We start from the raw sequence: 23,758 nt of genomic DNA, 5'->3' as shown, positions 1-23,758 counted from the left end.
GCCAGAGAAGGACAACTTCCTGTTTCAGCAGACCGAGGAGCTGATTTTTCTTTTGTTATTTAAGCCGTGACTCGTCGTCAGGAGGAACGACGAGGTTTCCATTTGGACTTGATCCAGTGAGTCTTCAAGCAGCTGATCAAAGGAGGAGTTGAGTCAAAACCAAAAAGTCTAAAAGCAGCACAGCCTCCCAGTTCTATAGAAAACTGGATCAGCATCTGAAGTCCTGCAGGCCTCACCTGGTTCACGTCAGAGGTCAGGATTTAGAGCTCCAGAACCTCAGCTGACCTAAACCACAAACATCTGGAATGTGTGTGTGTGTGTGTGTGCTTTGGGGTGTTTAGTATCATGTAGGTTATTATTTGTGTATTTATACTTATTTGTGTTTTTATACACACTCTGAGGTGGAGCAGCCCTCTGACATCACAGACTGGTTAAGTCCAGCAGCTCACTGGTTGCAGGTTTTGTCCCTGAGAGGGTGGACAGAGACACCCTGGCAGTGGAGCTCCCAGATAGTTTTCATAGGGGTGGCCAGATAGATGTTGTCCTCGTGGCTCTGTGAGAGTTTAGCCGGTGGAATACGTCGCATGCTCCTTTATAATTTTTATAAAAATAAAAACATGCATTCAACATCCTTACCTCAAATTTGAAGAACAAAAATTTTCTGAAAAACACATTTCAAACAGTTATTTGGAATGTCATTTTAAAATAAATTGTAGCATTTTAGAACACTTTATTTCACCTTTTGCTGTTTTCACAAACATCCAGAAAAACAAAGAGATTTAAACTTTAGTTTTGAAGATGGTGAGCAGAAATTTAGTCTGATTATTTACTCTTCAATTGTATTTTTATTGGGTTTTAAATCCATCCATCCATACCCGCTTATCCCCACAGGGTCGCAGGGGTCAGCAGTCTTCGGGAAAACAGGCGGGGCACACCGTGGACAGGTTGCCTTTCCATCGCCGAGTTTAACATTTATGTCAGATTAAATAATATGAATTTATAGTTTGTGTGAACAATAATATGATTCACTAAAAAACATTGGTCCTCTCTGGTGTGACCAGCAGTTTTCTCGGGGTGGTCCTGGACACCCCAGGCCACTCCTTGGGGGCGCCACTGCACCCTGGTGGTGGGGTCTACCACCCCCTACCGCAATGACCTTTCCATTATAAACACACTTGGGATGTTTAAAATGTTTGAGCATCACGTGTCAGAAATAAACAAAATAAATGACTAAAACTTTCCGTCCCTGACAGGAAACTGAAGCTCAGTCAGTCTGAATCCAACTTTATTCATAAAGCTCTTTAAACAGCCTCATCAGACCAAACCGATGAACAAAAGGATAAATCACCAAAAAAAAAACATTTATTAATTGCCGTTCCAGAGAATAATTTTCTGAATTACAATTCCAGCATTTTCTTGTTGGCAGAACGTTTGATTCACTCAGTCAGAATTAAAAACAAAACAACTGGTTTCTAGTTGGAAGGGGTCACAGATCAGAATTCCAGCTAAGTTTAGCATCAAGGAGATCAGAACAGAGACCTGCAGAAATGGGAAAGGTGTCCTACATAAATAAAGTTCTGGTCCAGCTCTGGTCAGACAGAACCAGATGATGCCTGAGTGGACCTGAAGACACAGGTCTGGTTCTGGTAAACCCTGATCTGAAGGGATACCAAAGATCTGGTTCTGTTTGGTAGTTTTTACCCATGTTAGGAACATGGATGGGACTGCTGTGACCTGCTAACGTTCTGCTGAAACCCCTGATGATTCACTTGAACCTGGATCTGTTGATGAAGCAGGTGTGTATGACCTCCTGCCACCACACAGGCTGTGAATCATATCAGAGGCGTGTCTCCAGGCTCTTCATCATCATCATCACATCATCCTGATCCTGGTTTAGGAGATAAAGGGGAACTTCGAGGAGTGGCCCTGAGGTTTATGGCACTTGTAGGGTGTAAAGTCCACCGGCTGCAGCCTCAGACCTCAGATTAGCTCCGTGTTACTGAAGGAGAGAGACCAGACCCTCCAGCTGACCCACCCAGGACTTGGACTATACATCCTCAGACACATTGAGACCTTCTCTGACGGCTTTTTTGGGTCTTGTGGATTTTGTATTTTGGTGATTTTTCCTGGACTTAGCGATCATGTCGACAGCTGTGGAGGCAACCGGGTTCCTCATGTGCATCATCGGCTGGCTGGTGACCGGATCGGCGCTCGGTAACGACTACTGGAAAATCTCCACGGTGTCAGGCAGTGTCATCATCTCCCAGAGGCAGTTTGAGAACTTGTGGCATGCGTGTGCGGAGAACAGCGCAGGCATTGCCGAGTGTCGGGACTTCGAGTCGCTGCTCGCCCTCCCAGGTAAGACCCGGTTTGGTCCCATCCATGTTTAAACACACATTCAGGTCAGTCCCACCCTCTCTTTCTGAAAGTTGTTTTGAAGCCAGGCATCTGTGAGGAACATCACGTCACCATTCAGCCAAAGAAATGGCTTTAGTTTCTGCTTTTATTTAACAAATGAAAAAATGTTAATCAGAAATACTTACTTAATCAATAAATGGGGAAAGCTTATCAGAAAATTATTAGAGAGATCAATCAGCAGCCTGACGTCTGACTTCACAGGTCAAAGGTTGCCGGATTCTAACGTCAGATGTTTCCCGCCAAAAAATCAGATTATTTTCAAAAGTCCCTTAGTAGTTACATCGCAGAAATATGAAAGTTATCTGGTTTGTTCTGCTTTTGTTGAAGTCAGATTATCTTCTGGTGACTTTTTGAACTTCTTCTGGAGGTTAGGGTTAGTAATGGAGCGAACCCCAAACAGAAGCAACCTCCGCAGCATCTTCTGTAGTTTATGTTTTTACGGATATAAATATGTGCATGGATGAGTTTTGACTGCTTTTATTATTGTGAAGATGCTAACAGTTGCATCAGTCTCGTGTGAATGTTTTAGTTGATTTTAATTCAAGCTCATGACTTTAGAAAAACCACGATTCTTGCGTGTGTGTGGGTGGCTGACCAGAGATCAACCATTTTATGAAACATGTTCGTTAGAATCCAACCAGATGTTTTACTTTATTCCTTCGTCTGTCCTGAAACTACAGGAAGGTTGTAAAAAGGAGTGGTGGCGGTTTTTATGACGGGTCAGTAAACGACCAGAGCAGCTGTAAAAGCTTCGATATCGACCACAGTTCCTCTTTTCCACTGAACACCGTCGAGTTTGGGTTTAAAAATAAAGATTGTTTCTCAGAAAATGTTTGTTTCTAATTGAATATTTAAATGTTTTAATCTGGTTTAAGTAAAGAGCGTCCGGCTCATTAAACACAACTTCGTGTTTTTCACAGAGACCTGGCTTTTATTTTTTATTTAGAGAAAATGAAATGTGCCATTCAGTTTTTAAAAGTTCGAAAAGAGCAAGTCACCCCCTACCAGAGGCTTACTCCACTCCCACTTCCTGTTTGAAAAAACAAATGCTATTTCCTGGCAGACCGAGAGGGCGGAGCCGCTAACTAATACTCACACAGACTCACAACGGCATTGTGACATCATACGGTACCAGCTAACATTCTAGGGTACCTCTTAGCCAATAGCAATGGCAGATTTAAATTTAAATGCAGAGCAGTTTTTACCCGACGACGGCACAACACTGACAGTTTTAGGCAGAAAATTAAAAATTGAACTAAAATGCACTAAATTGCAAAACTATTGACTACAAGTGTCTGCAGCACGATTAGACACTCATTTATGAAGATTATCAGCAAAGAGAAGTTGATTTGGTGGTGACTTGTTCTTTAAACCAGCAGTTCAAAAACAGATTTGTGTAGAATTATCAATAAGGAGGTGAAACTAGAAGTTCTTTCTCTGATTGTTTGATCTCTTATTGTATTTTTCTTTTTCTGCATCATTTAAAATTGGACCTAAATGTTTATAGTTTACTGTTTTCTTCACAAACACCCATCAAGTTGAGTGGATTTACATGTTCAAATTATATCATTAATATAATTGAAGCTGTATTTATGATAAAAGTAAAAACACGAGACCCTTTAGATATTAAACTGGATCGGGATCTCAGCTGTTGTTAACAGATGTTTATAAAACCACAGCTGCTCCGTGCATATCCTATGTTTGTTGGGGTGTCTGAGCTCCTGCTGTCTCCTCCTGCAGCACACATCCAGGCCTGTCGGGCTCTAATGATCATCTCTCTGCTGCTTGGACTCGGCTGCATGATCGTTTCTCTCCTCGGACTCAAGTGCATTAAAATCGGATCGGCCTCGGAGCAATCCAAGGCCAAGATGGCCGTGGCCGGAGGAGTCCTCAGCCTTCTTGGCGGTATGCTGACCCCAGACCAGAGTTGTGTGTGTGTGTGTTTATGTACTGTAGGGTTTTAGGGGCTGGACTGCTACATCTTTTATCTAAATCTAAAATAAACCTTTTCTTTTTATATTTATGTACAAATGAACACATTTTCCTGAGGGTTTATAACACATTTATTAAATCTTTAGAACTATATCAGCAGGATGGTTGTAAAAATGATCTCAGCAGTTTAATTCTTTATTTTTAGATTAATTTAAAGGTGTAGAGGTTCATCTGCACTCTGATTAGAAGATATCATACTTTCTCAGGTAAAAGCAGAAAACTGTTTTAATCCCTTTCAAACGTTTCCTCTTCATCACGTTTCTGACATAAATCACATCCAGATATTCTGAACTAAATTCTTTAAAGTTTGAAACTTCATTTTATAAATCTGCTAAAAAAATTGGGTTTCAAAAGATTTGTTTCATTTTCAGGTCTGTGCTGCATCATAGCCTGTTCCTGGTACGGCTACCAGGTGGTCCAGGACTTCCACAACCCGTTCTTTGGAGGAGTGAAGTGAGTTCACACACACACACACGCACACACACACACACACACACACACACACACACACACACACACACACACGCACGCACGCACGCACGCACGCACGCACGCACGCACGCACACACACACACACACAGACACACACACACACACACACACACACACACACACACACACACACACACAGGTTAACGGTGTGTTCTGGCTCTGCAGGTTCGAGCTGGGTGCTGGTCTCTACGTGGGCTGGGCTGGAGGATCCCTCTTCATCCTGGGCGGAGCTCTCCTCTGCCTCGCCTGCAAGAGAACGTCACCTGCTGTCAAGAAAAGGTAAATAAAACACACCTGACAGGAAGAAACTCCTGAATGAACCTGATCTGGTTTTAATTTAGAAACTACATTTCCAACAGAAACTATTTACTTTTACTTATGTAATTGTTTTATTTTATTTTACTTATTTGGGTTCAAATTAAAATAAACTTAATTCTTCTCTGTTTTACAGCAGCTACCCTCCTCAGAAGGTCTACACTGCTACGGCCAAGTCTGACCCAGATACAGCCAGAGCTTACGTCTAAACACACACACACACACACACACACACACACACACACACACACACACACACACACACACACACACACACACACACACACACACACACACACACACACACACACACACACACACACACACACACACACACACATACACACACACACACACTTTAGCATTTTTTTCTTATTGTTTTCAGACATTTTTATTGATGACATCAAATGAAAAATAAATGGTCAATTTTCATTGATTGTTAAACTGTTTATTTTATCTGAATAAAGTTTGTTTTACAAAATAAGAGCTTTGTTTCCTTCTTAGAAACATCACTGGCCCAGGAGCATCCAAACTTTTCTAAATAAGGCTCAAACTTGTCAAGTGAAAAGTTAAAAGTCCTTGCCAGTAACAAAAATGTGACTTCTTTTATTTTAAAAATCCAAAAATTATTTTATGGGGATATTTATTCCATTAACTGCATGAACAAAGCCCTAATTATGCACGTTAGTAAGGATCAGAAATAACATAAGCAGCACTACATTGTCAATAAGCTGAGGAGAAATTTATCATGATAGAAATGCTGGAGGGGTTCTCACAAATTCACTCTGAGGGCCCCAAACGGCCCCTGGGCCTCCATTTGAACACTCAGCTTGGACCTCATTCTTTAAGAATCCTGCATGCAAATAAAAATAAAACCATTTAGTGTCTCTGAGTGGGTGGGCCAGGCCTGCTGCTGGTCCACAACCCTCCCCTAGATCTAGAAAGTTATTTTCTGTGAAAGTCTCAGAGACAAAATCTAAATCTGAACCACAGAGAAGGAAGTCTGGGCCTCTGCACTCCGGCTGCGGTCTCCACGACTCCAGACAGGTAGAGGAATGGACAGATAAAAAAAATACCTTTTTATTGTTTTTTTTTCTGATGCTTTAAACATAAAACATGTGTGTGTGTGTGTGTGTGTGTGTGTGTGTGTGTGTGTGTGTGTGTGTGTGTGTGTGTGTGTGTGTGTGTGTGTGTGTGTGTGTGTGTGTGTGTGTGATATTGATGATTAATGCGCTGCAGGCAGTAATCCACCTGGGTCTCGACCTGCTGACGGGCAGGACGGTGGATTAAACTCTGTTAGGCTCCGCCCACACCAGAGGGGTGAAAACAACCACAGAGAAATACGTAAATAGGTTTTGTAGGTTTAAACCATATTTCTGGGTTCAGACGAATAAAATAATCAGCTGATGCTTAAAATCAGAGAAGAAAACATTTTGAATGAATAATAAAATGAATCTGATTTGATCTATTAGACATAATAAATAATTAATCGAGGTAAAATAATCCTCTTTTGCTGTTTTGTCAGATTAACACGCTGCTTTATTTACACCACGAGGAGTAAAGTGAATATTGCAGCAATGCATTGTGGGTAGTGGTTAAACCCTCCTTTGGTTTTATTCATTTACTAGTTAAAATACAAACTGAGGTTTTTATTGAACTCAACAGGTTTTTCATCTAAATTCTCTATAAAAGCTGCTCTAGAACCTTTAATCTCAGTTTAGTTTCACGTGTTGCAGATTAAACCTGAACCCTCCTGGTTTTTAGGGTTTCAGGGGTTTTCTCTAATGCAGGATCTTGTTTTATTTTAGTCTGAATCAGAAGAATGTTGTTCTGATCGTTTGTTCTCAGGAGTTTCTCTCTGATTTTCTTCCGACTCGTCAGGTTACGTTGGGGATGTTTATGACCTGAAACCAGCTGCTGTTTTCTCTCTGCTCTCCTGGTTTCTGTTGCCGATCTTCTCGTTTCTGACAGAAATCTGAATGTCTCTGAGGATGAAGCTTAACCTTCTCGCTAACATCCGCATTTAATCCTGAACCCGATGTGCTGACAGAGGTGGAACCGGCTTCAATCCTCTCAGGTGGCTCACTCACAGGAAGTCTCTGAGGATGGAGGAGGAAAGAGGGCAAAGGTCAGACCTGATTGGCTGACGGAGCCGTGACGAGCAGCAGGTGGTTACTTATAGATCCTCCTGGAGAGATGACAGTTTCCACGTCTCATTCATCACTTCAGCAGCAGGTGAGTAAGATCAACGCCACAGCACCGCTCCAGGTCCAACCAGAACCAGACGGGGATTTTTAAAATCCAGAAACAATTCCACCTCAGAGGTCAGAGGTGGAATTTCTGAGCTTTAGTTTGCTGACCGTCCACTTTTCAAACTAGCTAAGTGTCTTCCTGCCAGGATGTTTGAGTAAATATTATTTAGGGAGACCGAGGATGGTTGCAACAATCTCCGTTTACCCAGTCAGGAGCGAGCTACGCTGATGTCATCAACAGTTGATGCCCACTTGCTCATTGGCCACACTGGCAAAGCCACATGTCTCTGAGTAGAAAACAGGCAGTTTCGGAAAAATAAAACCAATTTTCAGGTAAGAAAGTAAAAATTTTCATCTCAGCCGCTAGGTTCGTGACAGGCACTAGGCGCAGGGAGCATGTCACCCCTGTGTTGGCATCCCTTCATTGGCTGCCTGTGCAATACAGGACAAAATTCAAGATCTTGGTACTGGCATACAAGGCCTTACACGGAACTGCTCCAGCATATCTTGGCAACCTTTTGCATAGACATGCCCCCTCGCGGGCCCTTCGCTCAGCCGGCAGGGAGCTGTTGATCGTTCCACGCACTAAGTAAAGGTCACGGGGGGACCGTGCGTTCTCTGTGTTGGCACCTGCACTTTGGAACCATTTGCCTTTGGTGGTGCGTCAGTCACCCTCATTGGGGGTTTTTAAGACTTGCCTTAAGACCCATTTTGTTGTCAAGGCTTTTCAGGATTAGCAAATTTTACCCGGTTTCGATGCCGCGGCCTCTTAATCTTTTTCTGGATTTTATTTTTTGCTTTTACTCTCCTCTTTTAATTGATTTTATGCTGGTTTTACGATTGTTGTGTTTTATTCTGATGGTTTTATGTTTTATTGTGTTGTGTTCAACACCTTGGGTGTCTGCATTGGTCGCAGAAGGGCTTTATAAATAAATGAAATGAAATGAATGAAAGATATTTTTTGCATAGTGTCCATTGTGTTATAGATACAATTGTTGGACAGCTCAAGCAGTAGTTTCTCTCCTTTGATTTGGTATCTATCATAAGTGCAAGCTTTGAAGCTAATTGCTAAAAATGATTAGCTTTTTAATGGCAACTCAGCATGGGGTTCGGTTTTAACAGGTCTGAAAAGGTGTTGCTACCTTCCACTACCTCACTGGTCTCAGTTTTACATCATGCCTAGGCAGTGGATGCATACAACAGTCAGCAGTGTCCCCACAGGAGAATGCGAAAGCCTGATGACACAAAAGATGCAGACTCAGAAAATGTCTGCATTGTATGTTTGGAGCTCTTTGATAACTCACGGCCAAGGGAAGAGTGGGTTAGGTGTTAGCATTGTACATATTGGGCTCATGAAGCTAATGACTCACTGTGGATCTTTTTAAGCATAAACATTTAACCGTTACATCGGTTACAACTCACCCCGGTACTGGGGTGAGTTGTAACAACCGACCTCTTTGTATTTAACAGCAGTTTAATAATCTGTGATGGAAGTCTGAATGCATGTAATCTGTAGCAGACAAATATGGGTTCCACCTGTTAAAACCTGAACTTTCCACCACAAAGAACCACTGAGTTACAGTTGCTCAAACACAAAGTGGTACAACCACCCCCGCCTCCTCTAGTTTGAATTTAATCTTAAATTATGATAAACATTTCAAGCTTTTAAATGAAATCCAGGTTAAACATTACAGCGAGAAGACGACGCTCTTTTCTCAGCAGGTTTTGTTTTCATAAAAAATATTTTCTATGTGACAAAAAGGTTTGTGTTGTTTATTGAAGAGCTGAAACACTCCAGAGAGTTTTAACGGGATTAATGAGCTCAGCAGATTAAATTCCAATTTAAATTCTTCGTTTAATTGAATTAAATCAACTAGAACCTCTTTGATTAGTTCATTATTTAAATATTTCATCTATAGGATGCAATAAACTCAAGTAAATGTGTGGATTTTTGCCACTTCCTTTTTGGCTTCATATATTCTGCAGATTTATGGGGGATTGTCTTTAACATGTGTTACCATGGTGACTGGGAGGGGCAGTTACACCGGGAATCTCACAAGAAAGCCTGGTTTTGGGAAAATCTTGCTTTCTGTTCACAGATAAAAGAAAAACTCGGTCAAATGATTTGAAAAATGACTAAAAACAGAAATCTACTAAAAATCTAACATTGGTTTTTAGTTTGATTTCACAGAAAAATATCAAACTAATGAAACTAAAAGATGGATTCTGAAGTGAAACAAGACATGAATCTACAGAATAAACCACCTGTCGGGTAAAGTTTTGTTTTGACGCATGTTTATTTTGTCTCTTCAGGCTCCACCCCCTTTTCATCTCCAGCATGAGTCCAAAAAATGTCATTTTCAAGAAGACCTGCAAAGACAAGTCGGTGAGTGAGTGAATCAGGCGACGGAACTATTTCATCATTAGTTTATGATGCAACAAATCAAATTATTTCTCTGAAGTTGTTCCTGCTACAGAGAGCCGAGCATGAACTTAACTCAACAGTAACGTCAATCTGCAGAAGAGAATCAGATCATTGTCAGATGAATTATCTCGTTAATCTGTTAGTGGTTGCTGGTTCACTTCCTTCTGCCCTCTGCAGCTTTTGCTGGTAAGAACTGAAGGAATGATTGTGATTCGTTTGCTTCAGGTCGGAGTGTTCATGGGAAAACGAGACTTTGTGGACCGTGTTGACGCCGTTGATCCTGTAGGTGAGACTCTGAAACACTTTTACATCCAGTTAAACCGTTGGAGGAGTTACAGGAATTGTATCACCTGGATTGGATTTGATCCGTCTGGTCAGCGATCAGCTGTTTGTATCTTTCTCCACCACTAGATGGCGTCATCCTTGTCGACCCAGAGGCTCTGGCAGGAAGGAAAGGTTGGTGCTCGAACACACTTTTCAACAATGTTTTAATTGAGTTTATGTGACTTCTGATCCGGTTGACGTTATTCTACCCCAACACTTTTGCTTGGTGTGAAACTGAACTCAGCACTGATGCTCAATACACAGATGAACTCGGCGGTGCGGCCTGAATTATTTCAGCTTTGGCGCTTGTCCAGGATCAAGCCCATGCTCTAATAAGAATTTAGAAATGGTGACATCATAATTTGTTCTGTTACCACTGTAACTCCCGTCATGTCGGTCTAGCCGCATCTACACTCTCAAGGCTCCAGATGGTCCAGAATGCAAAATTCATCACGGGAGTTAAAAGATGGGGGGAGTATCTCACCAGTACTGCACACCCTGCGGTGGCTTCCAGTTAGGCACCGCCTTGAAGTTAAAGTGCTCACATATCAGTCTCTGGCAGGGACAGCTCCCCTTACCTTTCATCCCTTTTGGAGAAACATGTCCCCTCAACATTGCCGCTCTGCTGCTGATGACCTTTTTGTTGTGCAGAGGTCAAAGAGCTAATGTCGTGGTGTGAGCTTAGAGGGAACATCCTCGGGGTCTTTGAGAACCGAACTGATGCAGCATTACAGATGTCTGACGTCACCCTAGGAGGATGTTTTACTGTCTGTTTAGACTTTTAACTGCTGTCATTTCTCTTAACTGAATTTATTTATGATAATTTTATATTTGGCATGTTTTTATCATGTTGACTTTATTATTTTATTGTTTGTATTTTATCATGTTCAATGTTTTGGGCTTCCTTGACTGGTGGAAGGCACTATATAAATCAATAAATGAAATGAAATGACACCAACACTGAGGAATGAGATCATGGATACCAGCAGCCAGAAGGAGTTACGCCTCCAGGCTCAGACTCAGAGTTAAGATGAGGAGTTCGGACATTCAGGAGTGGAGCTGCTGCTCCTCCTCATCGAGATGAGACAGCTGAGGTGGTCAGGGTGCTTCCTGAGGGTAGATGTTTCATCCCTCTGGGAAGAGAGCCCTGGGGCTGAACCAGGACACGCTGGAGGGACTGTTCCTCTAGGCTGCTCTGGGAATGCTGTAAGATCCCACCAGACTAGCCAGACAAAGCTGGGAGATAGGTGGGAATCCTGCTTGGGCCGCTGCCCCTGAGACCTGGATCAGGATAAGTGTCGGACAGGTAGTTCCAGATTCCATGATTGATCCAAGAGGGAATTTGTCTCAAAGCTTCTCAAACATCCTCAAAACTCTAGTCAAGCCCAAGTGATGCCCAATGCAACGATGGGAAGCTGGGTACACTTCCTGGTGCGTCCTTCATCATACCTGATACGGACCTGGAGTATGTGTCTGCTCCGCCCTCTAGTGTTCGTCACGCTGTCCTGCACCTTCCGCTACGGCAGAGATGACATGGACGTGCTCGGGATTGCCTTCCGCAGAGAACTGTACCTGTCCACCCGCCAGGTGTATCCACCCCTGCAGGACCGTGAGAAGGGCGCCCACACCAAAGTTCAGGTCAAACTTCTGCAGAAGCTCGGGATCAACGCCTACCCATTCTTCTTTGAGGTGAGTCGAGAACAGCTTACCAGAAAACTTTTTGATATCTTAATCAGAGCTCAGAACAATACACTTACATGGAATGCTTTTTCCCAGTTTCCCGACAACCTGCCTTGCTCAGTGGCACTTCAACCAGCACCCCAAGATGTTGGGAAGGTAAGATCTGAACTCCAGAGGTGGATTCTGGTGCCTTAAGCCAAACCTGACCAGTTAGGAGCTTTTGTTTGGACTTTTTAAAACAACAAGCTTCTCCCGAGTGTCTCTCCAGACCTGGGGGTATTCCAAAAAAGTGAGTTTAGAACATCAAGGATCTCCTAATAAATCCTTGCTTGACAAAGCGCTCCCCTTCCCTCCCTGTTTCACCGGTTCCACGAATGATCCTCAGGTGAATTCAATCCCCTATTGGCAATCACTGCTCACGCGCATCCATAGGCAGCCCCTGTTAATTGATGCTAGGTAAATGAGAATGGAAGGAAAGGACAGAACTTTGTTCTTCTTCCAGACGGAGCAACAATTATTCATTCATGCCTATGAGGACTACAATGATATCAGAACTAAAATAGAGACCATGAGCTGTTTGATAAAAGCTGTGTAGCTGGCACTATTTAGGTAGAACGCTCAGTTTACATGACTGTAGCTCCTGGAGAACGGTCCGACCCTTGGGGAGAAGATAAGGAACTCGAGAGCATCTCCTCCTCATAGACAAGAGCCAGCTGAAGAGTTTCAGATATGTCCCAACAGAAGGAAGTCTCAGGGAAGATTCAGAACTCCCGGGAAAGATTAAATCTGATAGAAGGTCTGGGAACACCTAGTAGAACATGTGGATGAGCTGGAGGAGGGATGGAGGTCTGAGAATCTCTGCTGAAGTTTCTGTGGGGGTGGATGGGTGGATTCAATTCAGTTCAGTTTATTTATAAACTCAAGAGTCATCTCAAGGCACTTCACACAGTACACACACACACACACACACACACACACACACATGCACGCACGCATGCACACACACACACACGCACATATACCAAATACTGTTTCTATGGTTACATTGTGATTTCTTAGTAAATATTGTAAATGTTCTATTTGGTGAGAGATAAACTTTATTGATTTTTTCCTAGTGAATTTATAATTAAACAGATAAACTAGTATTAGCACATTCAATGTCAAAGAAAGTAAAATGTTATCATCAGGAGAGAGAGAATGTTTAAGTGGTTAGCAGCAGTGTGCTAGCCGATGGCCCCCTCCATGAGGCTACCACAGCTCAGCAGAACATCATTGTAGCTTCTTCTGGGGAGAAAAACACTTGATACTGAAATAGCAGGAAATAATACAGTTAAAGAGCAGATTGTAGAAGAAAGTAGTTGAGTGTGGAAAGTGGTCAGTATATCCTTGCAGTCTAAGCCTATAGCAGCATAACTACAGAGATAACTCTGGATAACCTAGCCTTTTAGATGTAGGCATGTTGGAGGCAGGCCAAGGGAGAGCCGTCTTTACCGACTGTACACTCCACCTCCCTGTACTCCCCCACTTGTCCAGATCTAGGCTAACATCAGATTTGAACCATAGGCCCTATCAAATAAAAAATGTTTTAAGCCTAGTCTTAAAAGTAGATAAGGTTTCTGCCTCACAGTCTTAAGCTGGGAACTGGTTCCACAGGAGAGGAGCCTGATAACTAAAAGATCTGCCTCCCATCCTAATTTTAGATATTCTGGGAACCACCAGTAAACCTGCAGTCTGAGAGCGAAGTGCTCGGTTAGGAATGTATGGAACAATCAGATCACTGATGTATGATGGAGCTTGATTATTAAGAGCTTTACATGTGAGAAGGAGGATCTTAAAATATATTCTGAATTTAACAGGCAGCCAATGTAGGGGAGCTAAGACAGGAGAGATATGATCTCTCTTTTCAATTCTCATTAGAACTGTGGATGGATGGATGGATGGATGGATGGATGGATGGTGAGGGGTGGGTGGGTGGATGGATGGATGGATGGATGGATGGATGGTGAGGGGTGGGTGGGTGGATGGATGGATGGATGGATGGATGGGTGAGGGGTGGGTGGATGGATGGATGGATGGATGGGTGAGGGGTGGGTGGATGGATGGATGGATGAATGGACAGACGGATGTTCCATCTGATGTTACTGTGACACATCATCTTCTTCTGCAGCAATGTGCCGTGGAGTTTGAAATCAAAGCATTTAGCGCTGAGAGTCAAGATGCAAAAGTCCATAAAAGGTGAGTCTCACCTGTCCTGTTGAGTGAGACGTCAGCTGTTTGTCCTCAACGTCTCTGTATGTCCACCAGGAGCACGGTGAGGCTGATGATCAGGAAGGTCCAGTACGCTCCGGAGACTCAGGGAACGCCACCTTCCGTTGAAATCACCAAGGACTTTGTCATGTCGGACAAACCGCTACACATCAAGGCATCGCTGGACAAAGAGGTCCGACGTTTCAGATTAATCAGCTGTTCTAATCAGATTTATTTATTTTAGGCTGCAGGATTTAAACAAAACTGGAAGGATTTAGAATTAGTTTCCCTTCCTGTAAATCTGTTTGATCATCTTGTTACTGAAGATTTTATAACTATTGATAAAGTTGAACAACTTTTTGCTCCTGTTTGTGTTTTTGTGTAGCTCTATTACCACGGTGAGACAATCAAAGTTCTCGTCAACATAACAAACAACTCCAACAAAACCATAAGGAACGTGGTCCTCTCAGGTAACCCGTCTGCTTGGGACCGTCCCTTTTAGAGGACGGGTCTAAAACCTGGAGTAAATTACCTGGATTAAAATGGGTTTTCTGGTTTCAGTTGACCAGGTGGCCAACGTGGTTCTGTATTCCAATGACAACTACTCCAAATGTGTGGACATCGAGGATTCTGGGTAACGAGCAGCAACACAGACTCAGTATTTCTGTTTATTACGACTCTGCCACGCTCAACGACATGTTTGGGATTAAGGATCAGAATTAGACAGAGACTAGGAACAGTTATAAATGTTTAGTTTTCTTCTCAGACTTGTTGTTTCCTAACAGATTTTTTTTCTTCACATTTATGACCTAAACTTTTTCTTCTGTAAAATTAAAACTAGAAAAAAGTTTTGGGGAAAAAGAAAAAGATAAAAATAAATGTTTGAGTGTTCCGTTTGGACCGATGATTACCCACAATGCACTGCAGCACCAACTGCTGATGGTTTGGGCTGGTTCTGACTCAACTAGACTCAGGTCCACCAGGTCCATCTGTCTGTAGTTTGGGTCGCGAACCAGAACCTCGATCCAACCAGCAGCAGGTGTGGTCCACTCGCTTAAAACCAGAACCCGATGGGATGCTGTGGTGTAAATGGCCCGTATTTGATGTAGCACCTTCTAGAGTCCTGGAACCCCCCAAGGCGCTTTACAACACAATCAGTCATTCACACCCAGGTGGTGATGAGCTAGGGTGATTGGAGGATTCCTGACCTGTTAGGTGGAGGATGTTTTAACTCTGACAGTGTTTGTGACCCAGAATCTGTGGTGAAACAGAAGAAAATTATAAAGATTTTCCAAACTGTTTGACTAATGAAAATACTTAATGAGGCTCACATGCAGGCAGCTGGACTTCTTTGGTTTCCCGAAGATATTTTGGTTCTCATCCGAGGAGCGTTATCATTTCTGACTGGAATATGGGAGGGTCAGAATTAACAAAGCTCCTTTATTCTAACCCTTTGGATTACAATGGTAAATGGCCCACATTTGATGTAGTACCTTCTAGAGTCCTGGAACCCCCCAAGGCACTTTACAACACAATTAGTCATTCATCCATCCACACCCTGGTGGTGATGAGCTACACTGTAGCCACAGCTGCCCTTGGACGCACTGACAGAGACGAGGCTGCAGGCAAGGTGGGTTAAGTGTCTTGCCCAAGGACACCTCTGCAACAGACTGAGCGGGGCTTGAACCTGCAACCTTCTGATTATGGGGCAAGCACTTAACTCCTGTCTCACTGTCGCTCCATGTAGCAGCTTCCTGAACCGGGCTGGACCAGGACTCCATGAGTCCCAACGGTTCTGACATCAAACCCAAAAACTTCTGTTGGATTAAACTCGACACCTTTGACCCAAATGCCGCTCGCCCAAATCTGGAACAACGTTTATTATGTAAGAGCTGAAGAAAAGCCGTGGAGTCACCGAACCCGGGCCCAGTACCGCTGAAGCTTCTCTACTGATAGGATCTTCAGAAAAGGGTCCGGCTCACCTGAGATGCAGAACGAAACGGGTTTTAGGTTTCAGAAGGAAATGCAGACAAAGGTTGATGTTGAATAAAACTTTCCCTGAAGCTTCAGCAAGCCTCGGCTCCTGCTTGAGTCTCTGCCATCGCTCCGACTCTACAGGAAGTAAAACTCCAGGAATCAGACATTTCCTGGTTTTCAGCATCACATGGCTGCTGAGTCGGAGTAGGACCTCAGTGTTCCTGCTCATATCCTGTTGTTCCTTCTTGCTTCTAGAGCGTGTGTGTCCCAGCAGCAGGAGGACAGTTGTGGCCCCCTGCAACAGGAGGACAGTTGTGGCCCCCTGCAGCAGGAGGACAGTTGTGGCCCCCTGCAGCAGGAGGACAGTTGTGGCCCCCTGCAGCAGGAGGACTTCTTATCCTGAACCAACAGAAACAAATTCAAATGTTCTGGCATGGAAACAGCTTCCTGCTGCTTGATCTTCTGGACCATTTCAGTAATCAAAGCCGGTCAGAAACCCAGAACTCCTTCAGTCCCAGGGACAAACCTGCAGTTTCCAAGGAGGGCTGGTGAATCCTGATCTGAGATCAGACTCGAAGCTCAGATGCTGGATCCCAGATGATGAAAACATCTAATCTGTCTGAAACAGAAAACCATAAACAAAGCAGAGTTGGTACAGCGTGAGATGTTTGGGGACGTAAAGCGTCTGACGTTGTCCACCAGCAGCAGGTAAAGGTCTCTGCCTGGTGGCTAAACGTCTCCTGATGGGCTTGAATAAACTCAGATTTTAATCTCATTACATAGCTGGTTTTCTCCGTTTGTTCTCAGATGTTTTAAAACAAAAACTGAGTTCTGTTGAGCATGTACAGCTCGTCGTTTTAGCTTCCATGAGTCAGAGACACCTTTGGGAGGAGATGGAGACAAACGGAGACTAAACTGACACTTTTAGGACCAGCGAAGCTGTTTCTGCCCAGCGAGTTACTGGTTTTATTCAAACAAACCAGTCTAACAGATGATTACAGGTGTGTTTTAGTCTACTTCCTCTGACAGGAAGGAGTTTTATTTTGAAACTGAACTTCCTGTGAAGTTATTTTTAGAAACAAAACAACAAAACAGAATCCTTCTGAAGAATAAGTAAATTTGTATTTTACACCCAAGCGTCACCAGAGCAGTAAAAGGATTCTGTTGGAACAGTGCCAGGATGACTCGATGATTCTGTGACTCGGTATGTTGGCGTGTGGATGAACAACATTCCTGCTGCAGGAAGATTTTTAGTTTTCTCACATGGATCATTTGTTAACACACCAAAGTGTCTCTGAAACATTTCCTCCCACAGATGTTCAGATTATCGGAGTTCTTCTAAACGAGTCAAATCGAGTCTGATCGGCTCCAAAGACCCGGTTTCATCAGCGTAATCTTTACAGAACCAGGACAAAGGTCATATTACCAGTCAGGAATGAAGCTGGACCTGCTAAGCAGACGGATCTCCGCCCTGCTGAGACTAAACCAGCTTCAAGTTTCCTCCTCGGTTCCCGTCAGTGATGCAGCACCTCCAGACGAACAAAGACATCTGCAGCTTTGAGCCTTTCCACCATTTTTCCCCAGAGTTCCCGTTTCTGCTGTGATTTTTCATCTTCTTTCAGACTGAATGGCTTACAGGTCTCAGGAGGACCTCCACTGTCCCATCTGCCTCGAGGTCTTCAAAGATCCCGTCATTCTCCCATGCAGCCACAGCTTCTGTAAAGCCTGCCTGAGGAGCTGGTGGGTGGAGAAAAGGATCCAGCAGTGTCCCATCTGTAAGAACACGTGTGAAGAGAAGGATGTTCTCCGCAACCTGGCCCTGGGGAACCTGTGTGAGACGTTCCTAAAACCAGGAGACCAGGCCAACATCTGCAAGCTGCACGGGGAGACGCTGAAGCTCTTCTGTGTGAACCACTGGGAGCTGGCATGCGTCGTCTGCAGGGACTCAGACAAACATCTCAACCACAAATTCAAACCCCTGGATGAAGCAGTGCATCAACAGAAGGAAGAGCTCCAGGAGCGTCTGAAGGTTCTGCAGGAGAGGATGAAGGTTTTTGATCAAGTTAAGGTTAAGTTCTTCCAGACAGCTGAATATATAAAGGTCCAGGCCCAGCAGACGCAGGTTCAGATCAAGGAGCAGTTCCAGAAGCTCCACCGGTTTCTGGAGGAGGAGGAGAAGATCAGGATGGTTGCTGTGATGAAGGAGAAGGAGCAGAAGAGCCAGATGATGAGGGAGAAGATTGATCTCTTGAAGAGAGAGATGGTGGCTCTTCTGGATAGAATCAAAGACACAGAGAAGAAGCTGAAAGCTTCAGATGTTTCGGTCCTGCTGTCCCCGATGGACAGGGTTCAGCAGTGTCCCCAGCTGGATGACCCACAGCTGCTGTCAGGAACCCTGATTTCTCAGGCTAAACATCTGGGAAACCTTAGCTTCAACATCTGGAACAAGATGAAGGACGTGGTCTCCTTCTCGCCTGTGATCCTGGACCCGAACACGGCCAACCCAGAACTGGTCCTGTCTGATGATCTGACCTCTGTGAGATGTGGGAGGAGACGGCAGCTCCCTGAGAACCCAGAGAGAATCAACGGTTTCTGCTCCGTGCTGGGATCAGAGGGCTTCTGCTCGGGGAACCACTACTGGGACGTGGAGGTGGGCAACCACACCCGCTGGGAGCTGGGGGTCCTCCAGGAGTCCGTTCAGAGGAAAGGGGACTTGTGGCCAGGACTGTGGAGAATCCAGCTGTGTGACGGGAAACACAAAGCCATGTCCCCGCCCCGAACCAGCGCTCTTCTGCCGGTGAAGACCCTCCAGAGGATCACGGTGAACCTGGACCTGAACAAGAAGAAGCTGTCATTCTTTAATGCCGACACCAGCGAGCCCATCTACACCTTCATCCACAGCTTCACGGGGAGAGTCTTCCCGTACATCTGGGCTGGAGAGGAGCGCCCTCTGAGGATTTTACCCGTTAACATCAGTGTGTGCATGCTCGGGTGACGCTGAGGCGTCCTCACCAGGACGCAGCTGTCCCCAAGAGGCTTCTGGTCCTCCACACGTCCAGGTTTCTTCTCATCAGAGGCCTGGGGCGTTTGGTGTGGTTTTAATGTTCTGCTCTAAGCTGTCCAAGGGTGGGGGAGCAGAACTATCAAAGGTTCTAGAAGCTGATGATTTCTACTGATGGTATAAGAGTTAAAGAAATGTTAATGCTGAGGGGAGAAGATAGAGGAGGAGGAGGAGCAGCAGGAGTGGGGGGGGGGGTCATTAAACAGCTTAAGCTGGGCGGACACTGTGCGATTTTTTCACTCGTAGCACTCAGCTTCAGCTCAAACTGTACGACTTCCTCGCAGAGCAGATCTCACGAGTCATGTGCTCACACTGTACGTCTGGTAGTAACACGTCGGCCCTAAAAATATGCTAAAAATAGCAGTTTTACACAACACGTCAGACTTTTTTGTCTTGTTTTGCCTGTTGTCCTTCGGGAGTGCTGCAGGAGGACACACAGGGATTAATGGGGGTTGGATGAGGAAAACGAAATAAAGAAAGTAAATTTGTATTTAGTGATCAGTTTAATTTGACATGAACACGACAAACACGCTTTCTTGACAATCTTTGTGAGTAAAAAAAAAAAACTTGTAGAAACAAAAGCGAACAGCGTGTGTTATTAGGGAAATAGCGGGCGAGCGGCGCTGATGCAGGATTGCGCATGCGCCGTGAGCGGTTCTGATACTTTTTGGGTCGCAGCGCCACTTCAACAGTGCAATACCCTCACGAGGGATGAGCAAACTATTAAACACGGCAGAAGTCCGTGCGAGCTCACAACAGCTGATCGGTAGCTGGTCACGGGGTGTTAATCGCCTCTCGTAACCCCCTGTACACTACACGACACTCAGCGCAAAACTCGCCCCGATCTTGTGGATTCTCGCACGAGTGGAAAATCGGCTCAAAAAAGTTAAAAAGTCGCACAGTGTACACCCGGCTTTAGACATGTTGGTTCCTGGTTAGCTTTCAGGTAATTATCATGTAAACAATGAAAGTGAGTCAGAATAGTTTAGACATATAAAAATCTGTTAAACGATGTTTTAATTTCTAAAAGCAGAAACTGTCTGGTTGTTTTATTGGATTATCTAATCTGTGGGTTAATAGAATAACTCACAGATTAAGTATTAGTATTATAGTTTGTTTCCACCATTTTTTAACCTGCTTTCACTCAATTCTGACCGCGAAGGGTTTTGATGTTTCCGGTTTCATCAGATCTGTGACTCACCGATCAACTGTAAAGGCTGTCACCTTGTGGCCGAAATCAGAACTGCGTCATGTTTTTAGTTGTTTTCTGACCTTATTTTGTTTATTTTCTGTTAATAAAACGTGTAAAAACACTTTTAATGTTTTAATAATTTCAGGCTTTAAGTAGACGGTTGATTTAAAGAAGAGAAGTGTTACTTTGCCTGATGTATCTGTGAGAAACGCACTTTGGGGATTGTAGATGTTTAAATTTGGGAAATAAAAATATTTCTATATAATATATCCTGTTTTTAAACATTTGAGTCTTTTTATTGTTTTTGTTAAACACCTTAATGATGCATCTTAGCTGGAAGCAGCTACACAAAATAAAGCTTTAAACCTTTTTGGTCTAAGAGAAATTCTAGTGTAGAAACTAAAAAAGGTCTTTAAAGCTTCCAGGTGCATCATCCTCTGTGTGTTTTATTCCTCCTGTAATTGTTTCATCAGGGATTCGGTGTCAGCCGGAGCAACGCTGCAGAAGGTCTACAAGCTGCTGCCACTGCTGGCCAACAACCGTGAGAGGAGAGGCATCGCTCTGGACGGCAAACTGAAGCATGAAGACACCAACCTGGCGTCATCGAGCATGTGAGCAGAACGTTCCTCCTCAGCAGGAAGCAGAAACCTGAAAAATCTCCTACATGTTTGTGTTTTTTCTTTCAGAGTTAAGGAAGGAGTCCTGAAGGAGGTTCTGGGAATCATGGTTTCATACAAAGTCATGGTGAAGCTCGTCATCGGAGGGTCAGTCTGAGGTTTCAGCTGCATGTCGGGGCTCTAAACCACATGTTGACCATTTTAGCTTCATCTGTTTTTCACAATAACAACTTTTCTATCGCTAAGTAGGACCTGCAGGTTGGAGGCCTGTCTGGTCTGGAGCATACAGGCGTGTGTTAACACACAGCTAAAGCCATCAACCTACTTTTCCATCTAGTCAGGGTCAAAGGTCACTAACTATTTTAAGTCCAGATGAGGAAATGGGTTTGAATTCTTTTGTGATTTAAGACGTCTTCCTACGATAACTGCTGACTTGGGATTAGTCCGACTTCATCAACATTTACAATGTTTTTCCGAACAATTCATTCTTTAAAATGTATTAAAATAATTTTAATGCCAAGGCAGAGTTCCTGGTTTTAGAAATGAAAATGTAAAAGTCAGGCGTTAAACTCAGCTTTTCACCCTGAATAACAACATTAATAAAAATGGCGTATGGCTGTAGGGAGACGAGGGCGAGCTGATGCAGCAGAAACAGATTTTTCACATGAAAACTCTAAAGGGCCTTAAACAGAGTAGAGCTGGAGTTGTGGATGTTGTAACCGGGTACTTATGAAGGTCAGCAGGGCGCGACGCCTCGGACTGGTGCTGAAACCACTCCCAGCTGCTTCCTCTAACACCATTTTGGTCCTAAATCCTCTCATTTTGTTACAGGTTTAGATTCTGACTTCAATACTTTATTCGTTTGTTCCCTCTGAGAATCTAAACTCTGCTTTGGCCCTGATCTGCTCACAGGATGATGGGATCGAGGTGAGTTCCTCCTCCTCGTTTATTCACTTTAAAGTTTTCAGAGCAGTAAAAACGTTTTTATTTATGTCTCATAATAAATGGAATATTTGATCATTTATTTAGTGAACAAAAGGTAACAATTAACCTTTATTTTATTTTAATTATTTTACTTTATTTCCCCAGACCTATTCTTAATGCTGAGTAGAGGGTCTGTATCATTGATGCTGACTCGTTGTTTTTATTGTTATATGAAGTAAATTATTTCTGGGGAAGTTTTTAGTTTTGGTCATTTTTTGATTTTTTTTATGTTTAATTTTAGAACAATTATTGTTTCTACCACTTACCAGACAGACCCTAACTCTAAACTAAGCTCTAAACATCTGTGTCTCCGCCAGCCGACTGGTGTCTCCGCCAACCGACTGGCGTGTCCACCAGCCGACTGGCGGAGACACCAACCGACTGGCGTCTCCGTCAGCCGACTGGCGTCTCCGCCAACCAATTGGCATCTCCGCCAACCGACTGGCGTCTCCACCAACCGACTGGTGTCTCCGTCAGCCGACTGGCGTCTCCGCCAACCAATTGGCGTCTCCGCCAGCCGACTGGCGTCTCCACCAACCGACTGGTGTCTCCGCCAGCCGACTGGCGTGTCCGCCAGCCGACTAACAGTCTAACACTAAGACTTTATGTTGCAGCGAGGTCGGCCTGGAGGTTCCCTTCAGACTGATGCATCCCAAACCTGATACAGGTAAAGCCTTTATTACAACTTTATAATTTCATGTTTCCAAACACAAAAATGCTTGATTTATTAATCTTTATGTTCCTGTCTCTGCTGCCGACAGTGAAGGACGGGTAAATACGATCACAATCTCTGATCTTAATCCTAGTTCCTAAAACTGTGGTTTATATAAACAGGGGATTGAATCTTAAAACGAAACAGATTTATTTTTCATTTATTACAATAAATGAAACAAAGACTTGCGTTGTCTCATAAATTCACTTTCCATTATGAAACAAATGTTTGCTGTAACCTTCTGAAGCTGTTCTGGTTCTGGATCAGCACCTCTCCAGACTTTCTAGTCAGTATTTAAATCGACTTTGTTCACTGTTCTGATTCTCTGTTGAAACGAGACTTGTTTTGAATTTTCCTTCTGTGACTTCCAGGTCATGTGACCGAAACACTTTAAATCAGATCCTAACTGTGTTGGGACCAATCAGGAAAACTCTAGATCTGATGTGGACTCTGTTTCCAGGGAGCTGGAGGAGGAGTTGGTGTTCCAGGAGTTTAAGCGCTCCTACTTGAAGGGAATGATCGGAGGTGATGATGATGAGGAGGAAGGAAACGTGTCAGGGGGGGATGACATGGCGCCCAAAGAGAAGTAGATCAGAGCTATTTCAGACCCCTAGACCTGCTTGACCACTAAGTTATTACAGATGAATGTTTGTGTTTTAGTCTTCAGCTCCAGCTGTAACCTGGAGCCCGTTAGGCAGCACCGGTGGTCTCGTGTTCATTTTATACATGATAACCGTGTTTCTGTTTTAGTGGCGGTTGAAACAAACACGTAGAAACATTTAAATGTCTAAAGGAGATGTGCTCTTCTGTGTTTGAACAATAAAAAGCTGTTTGAAACCTTCAAAAACCAGCTGTCCATAGCAACTCCTTCTGGTTTTTCATGGAGAACAAGGTTCTGGATTTACTGGTTCATCAAACTCACATTTTGGTCCTGAGATGTGGGTCATGGCTCTGCCTTGGAGGTTAGAAGAGATGTGAATGGATGGATGATTGTTGGTTGGTTGGATGGATGGATGGATGGATGGATGGATGGATGAGTGATCAATGGTTAAATGGATGCATGGATGATT

At 43.8% G+C, this 23,758-nt stretch overlaps 3 protein-coding genes across 8 annotated transcripts; all 3 read left to right on the top strand.

The window, feature by feature from the left end:
- Positions 1-1,725: 1,725 nt before the first annotated feature.
- cldn15la (claudin 15-like a) lies at positions 1,726-5,701 on the top strand. 2 transcript variants are annotated; one of them, XM_054747270.2, is made up of 5 exons: positions 1,726-2,358; positions 4,159-4,323; positions 4,782-4,863; positions 5,068-5,181; positions 5,354-5,701. In XM_054747270.2, the coding sequence occupies exons 1-5, from the start codon at positions 2,142-2,144 to the stop codon at positions 5,424-5,426; spliced, it is 651 nt and encodes a 216-aa protein (XP_054603245.1). In that variant the 5' UTR covers positions 1,726-2,141; the 3' UTR covers positions 5,427-5,701. The 2 variants fall into 2 exon arrangements, with proteins under 2 accessions (XP_054603245.1, XP_054603246.1); XM_054747271.2 differs by having other exon boundaries at positions 1,950-2,358; positions 5,357-5,701.
- A 747-nt stretch (positions 5,702-6,448) lies between these two features.
- On the top strand, positions 6,449-23,454 carry saga (S-antigen; retina and pineal gland (arrestin) a). 5 transcript variants are annotated; one of them, XM_015956496.3, is made up of 16 exons: positions 6,454-7,452; positions 9,783-9,855; positions 10,120-10,180; positions 10,306-10,350; positions 11,708-11,907; positions 11,995-12,054; positions 14,066-14,133; positions 14,203-14,338; positions 14,531-14,615; positions 14,707-14,779; positions 20,849-20,986; positions 21,062-21,139; positions 21,905-21,919; positions 22,591-22,643; positions 22,738-22,747; positions 23,149-23,454. In XM_015956496.3, exons 2-16 carry the CDS (start codon positions 9,808-9,810, stop codon positions 23,276-23,278), a joined length of 1,200 nt encoding a protein of 399 aa, XP_015811982.3. In that variant the 5' UTR covers positions 6,454-7,452; positions 9,783-9,807; the 3' UTR covers positions 23,279-23,454. The 5 variants fall into 5 exon arrangements, with proteins under 5 accessions (XP_054603139.2, XP_054603155.2, XP_015811982.3 ...); XM_054747164.2 differs by having other exon boundaries at positions 6,449-7,452; positions 11,708-12,054; XM_015956497.3 differs by lacking the exon at positions 22,738-22,747 and having other exon boundaries at positions 6,456-7,452.
- On the top strand, positions 14,786-20,642 carry LOC107383704 (zinc-binding protein A33). Its single transcript, XM_015956481.3, has one exon. It carries the CDS (start codon positions 17,750-17,752, stop codon positions 19,115-19,117), a length of 1,368 nt encoding a protein of 455 aa, XP_015811967.3. The 5' UTR covers positions 14,786-17,749; the 3' UTR covers positions 19,118-20,642.
- Positions 23,455-23,758: the final 304 nt, after the last annotated feature.

Source organism: Nothobranchius furzeri, chromosome 11, assembly GCF_043380555.1.
Source record: "Nothobranchius furzeri strain GRZ-AD chromosome 11, NfurGRZ-RIMD1, whole genome shotgun sequence".
In the NCBI taxonomy this organism is placed as follows: Eukaryota; Metazoa; Chordata; class Actinopteri; order Cyprinodontiformes; family Nothobranchiidae; genus Nothobranchius; species Nothobranchius furzeri.
This window is presented reverse-complemented; position numbering and strand designations above follow the sequence as displayed.

What these genes read in the sequence shown, in the direction of transcription:
- cldn15la (XM_054747270.2), top strand. Translation starts at nt 2,142, where the DNA reads ATGTCGACAGCTGTGGAGGCAACCGGGTTCCTCATGTGCATCATCGGC. An exon ending in GTCGCTGCTCGCCCTCCCAG is followed by an intron (nt 2,359 to 4,158) that starts GTAAGACCCGGT and finishes CTCCTCCTGCAG; the next exon opens with CACACATCCAGGCCTGTCGG. An exon ending in TCACCTGCTGTCAAGAAAAG is followed by an intron (nt 5,182 to 5,353) that starts GTAAATAAAACA and finishes TCTGTTTTACAG; the next exon opens with CAGCTACCCTCCTCAGAAGG.
- saga (XM_054747164.2), top strand. Translation starts at nt 9,808, where the DNA reads ATGAGTCCAAAAAATGTCATTTTCAAGAAGACCTGCAAAGACAAGTCG. An exon ending in AGACCTGCAAAGACAAGTCG is followed by an intron (nt 9,856 to 10,119) that starts GTGAGTGAGTGA and finishes CGTTTGCTTCAG; the next exon opens with GTCGGAGTGTTCATGGGAAA. An exon ending in CACCCCAAGATGTTGGGAAG is followed by an intron (nt 12,055 to 14,065) that starts GTAAGATCTGAA and finishes CTTCTTCTGCAG; the next exon opens with CAATGTGCCGTGGAGTTTGA.
- LOC107383704 (XM_015956481.3), top strand. Translation starts at nt 17,750, where the DNA reads ATGGCTTACAGGTCTCAGGAGGACCTCCACTGTCCCATCTGCCTCGAG.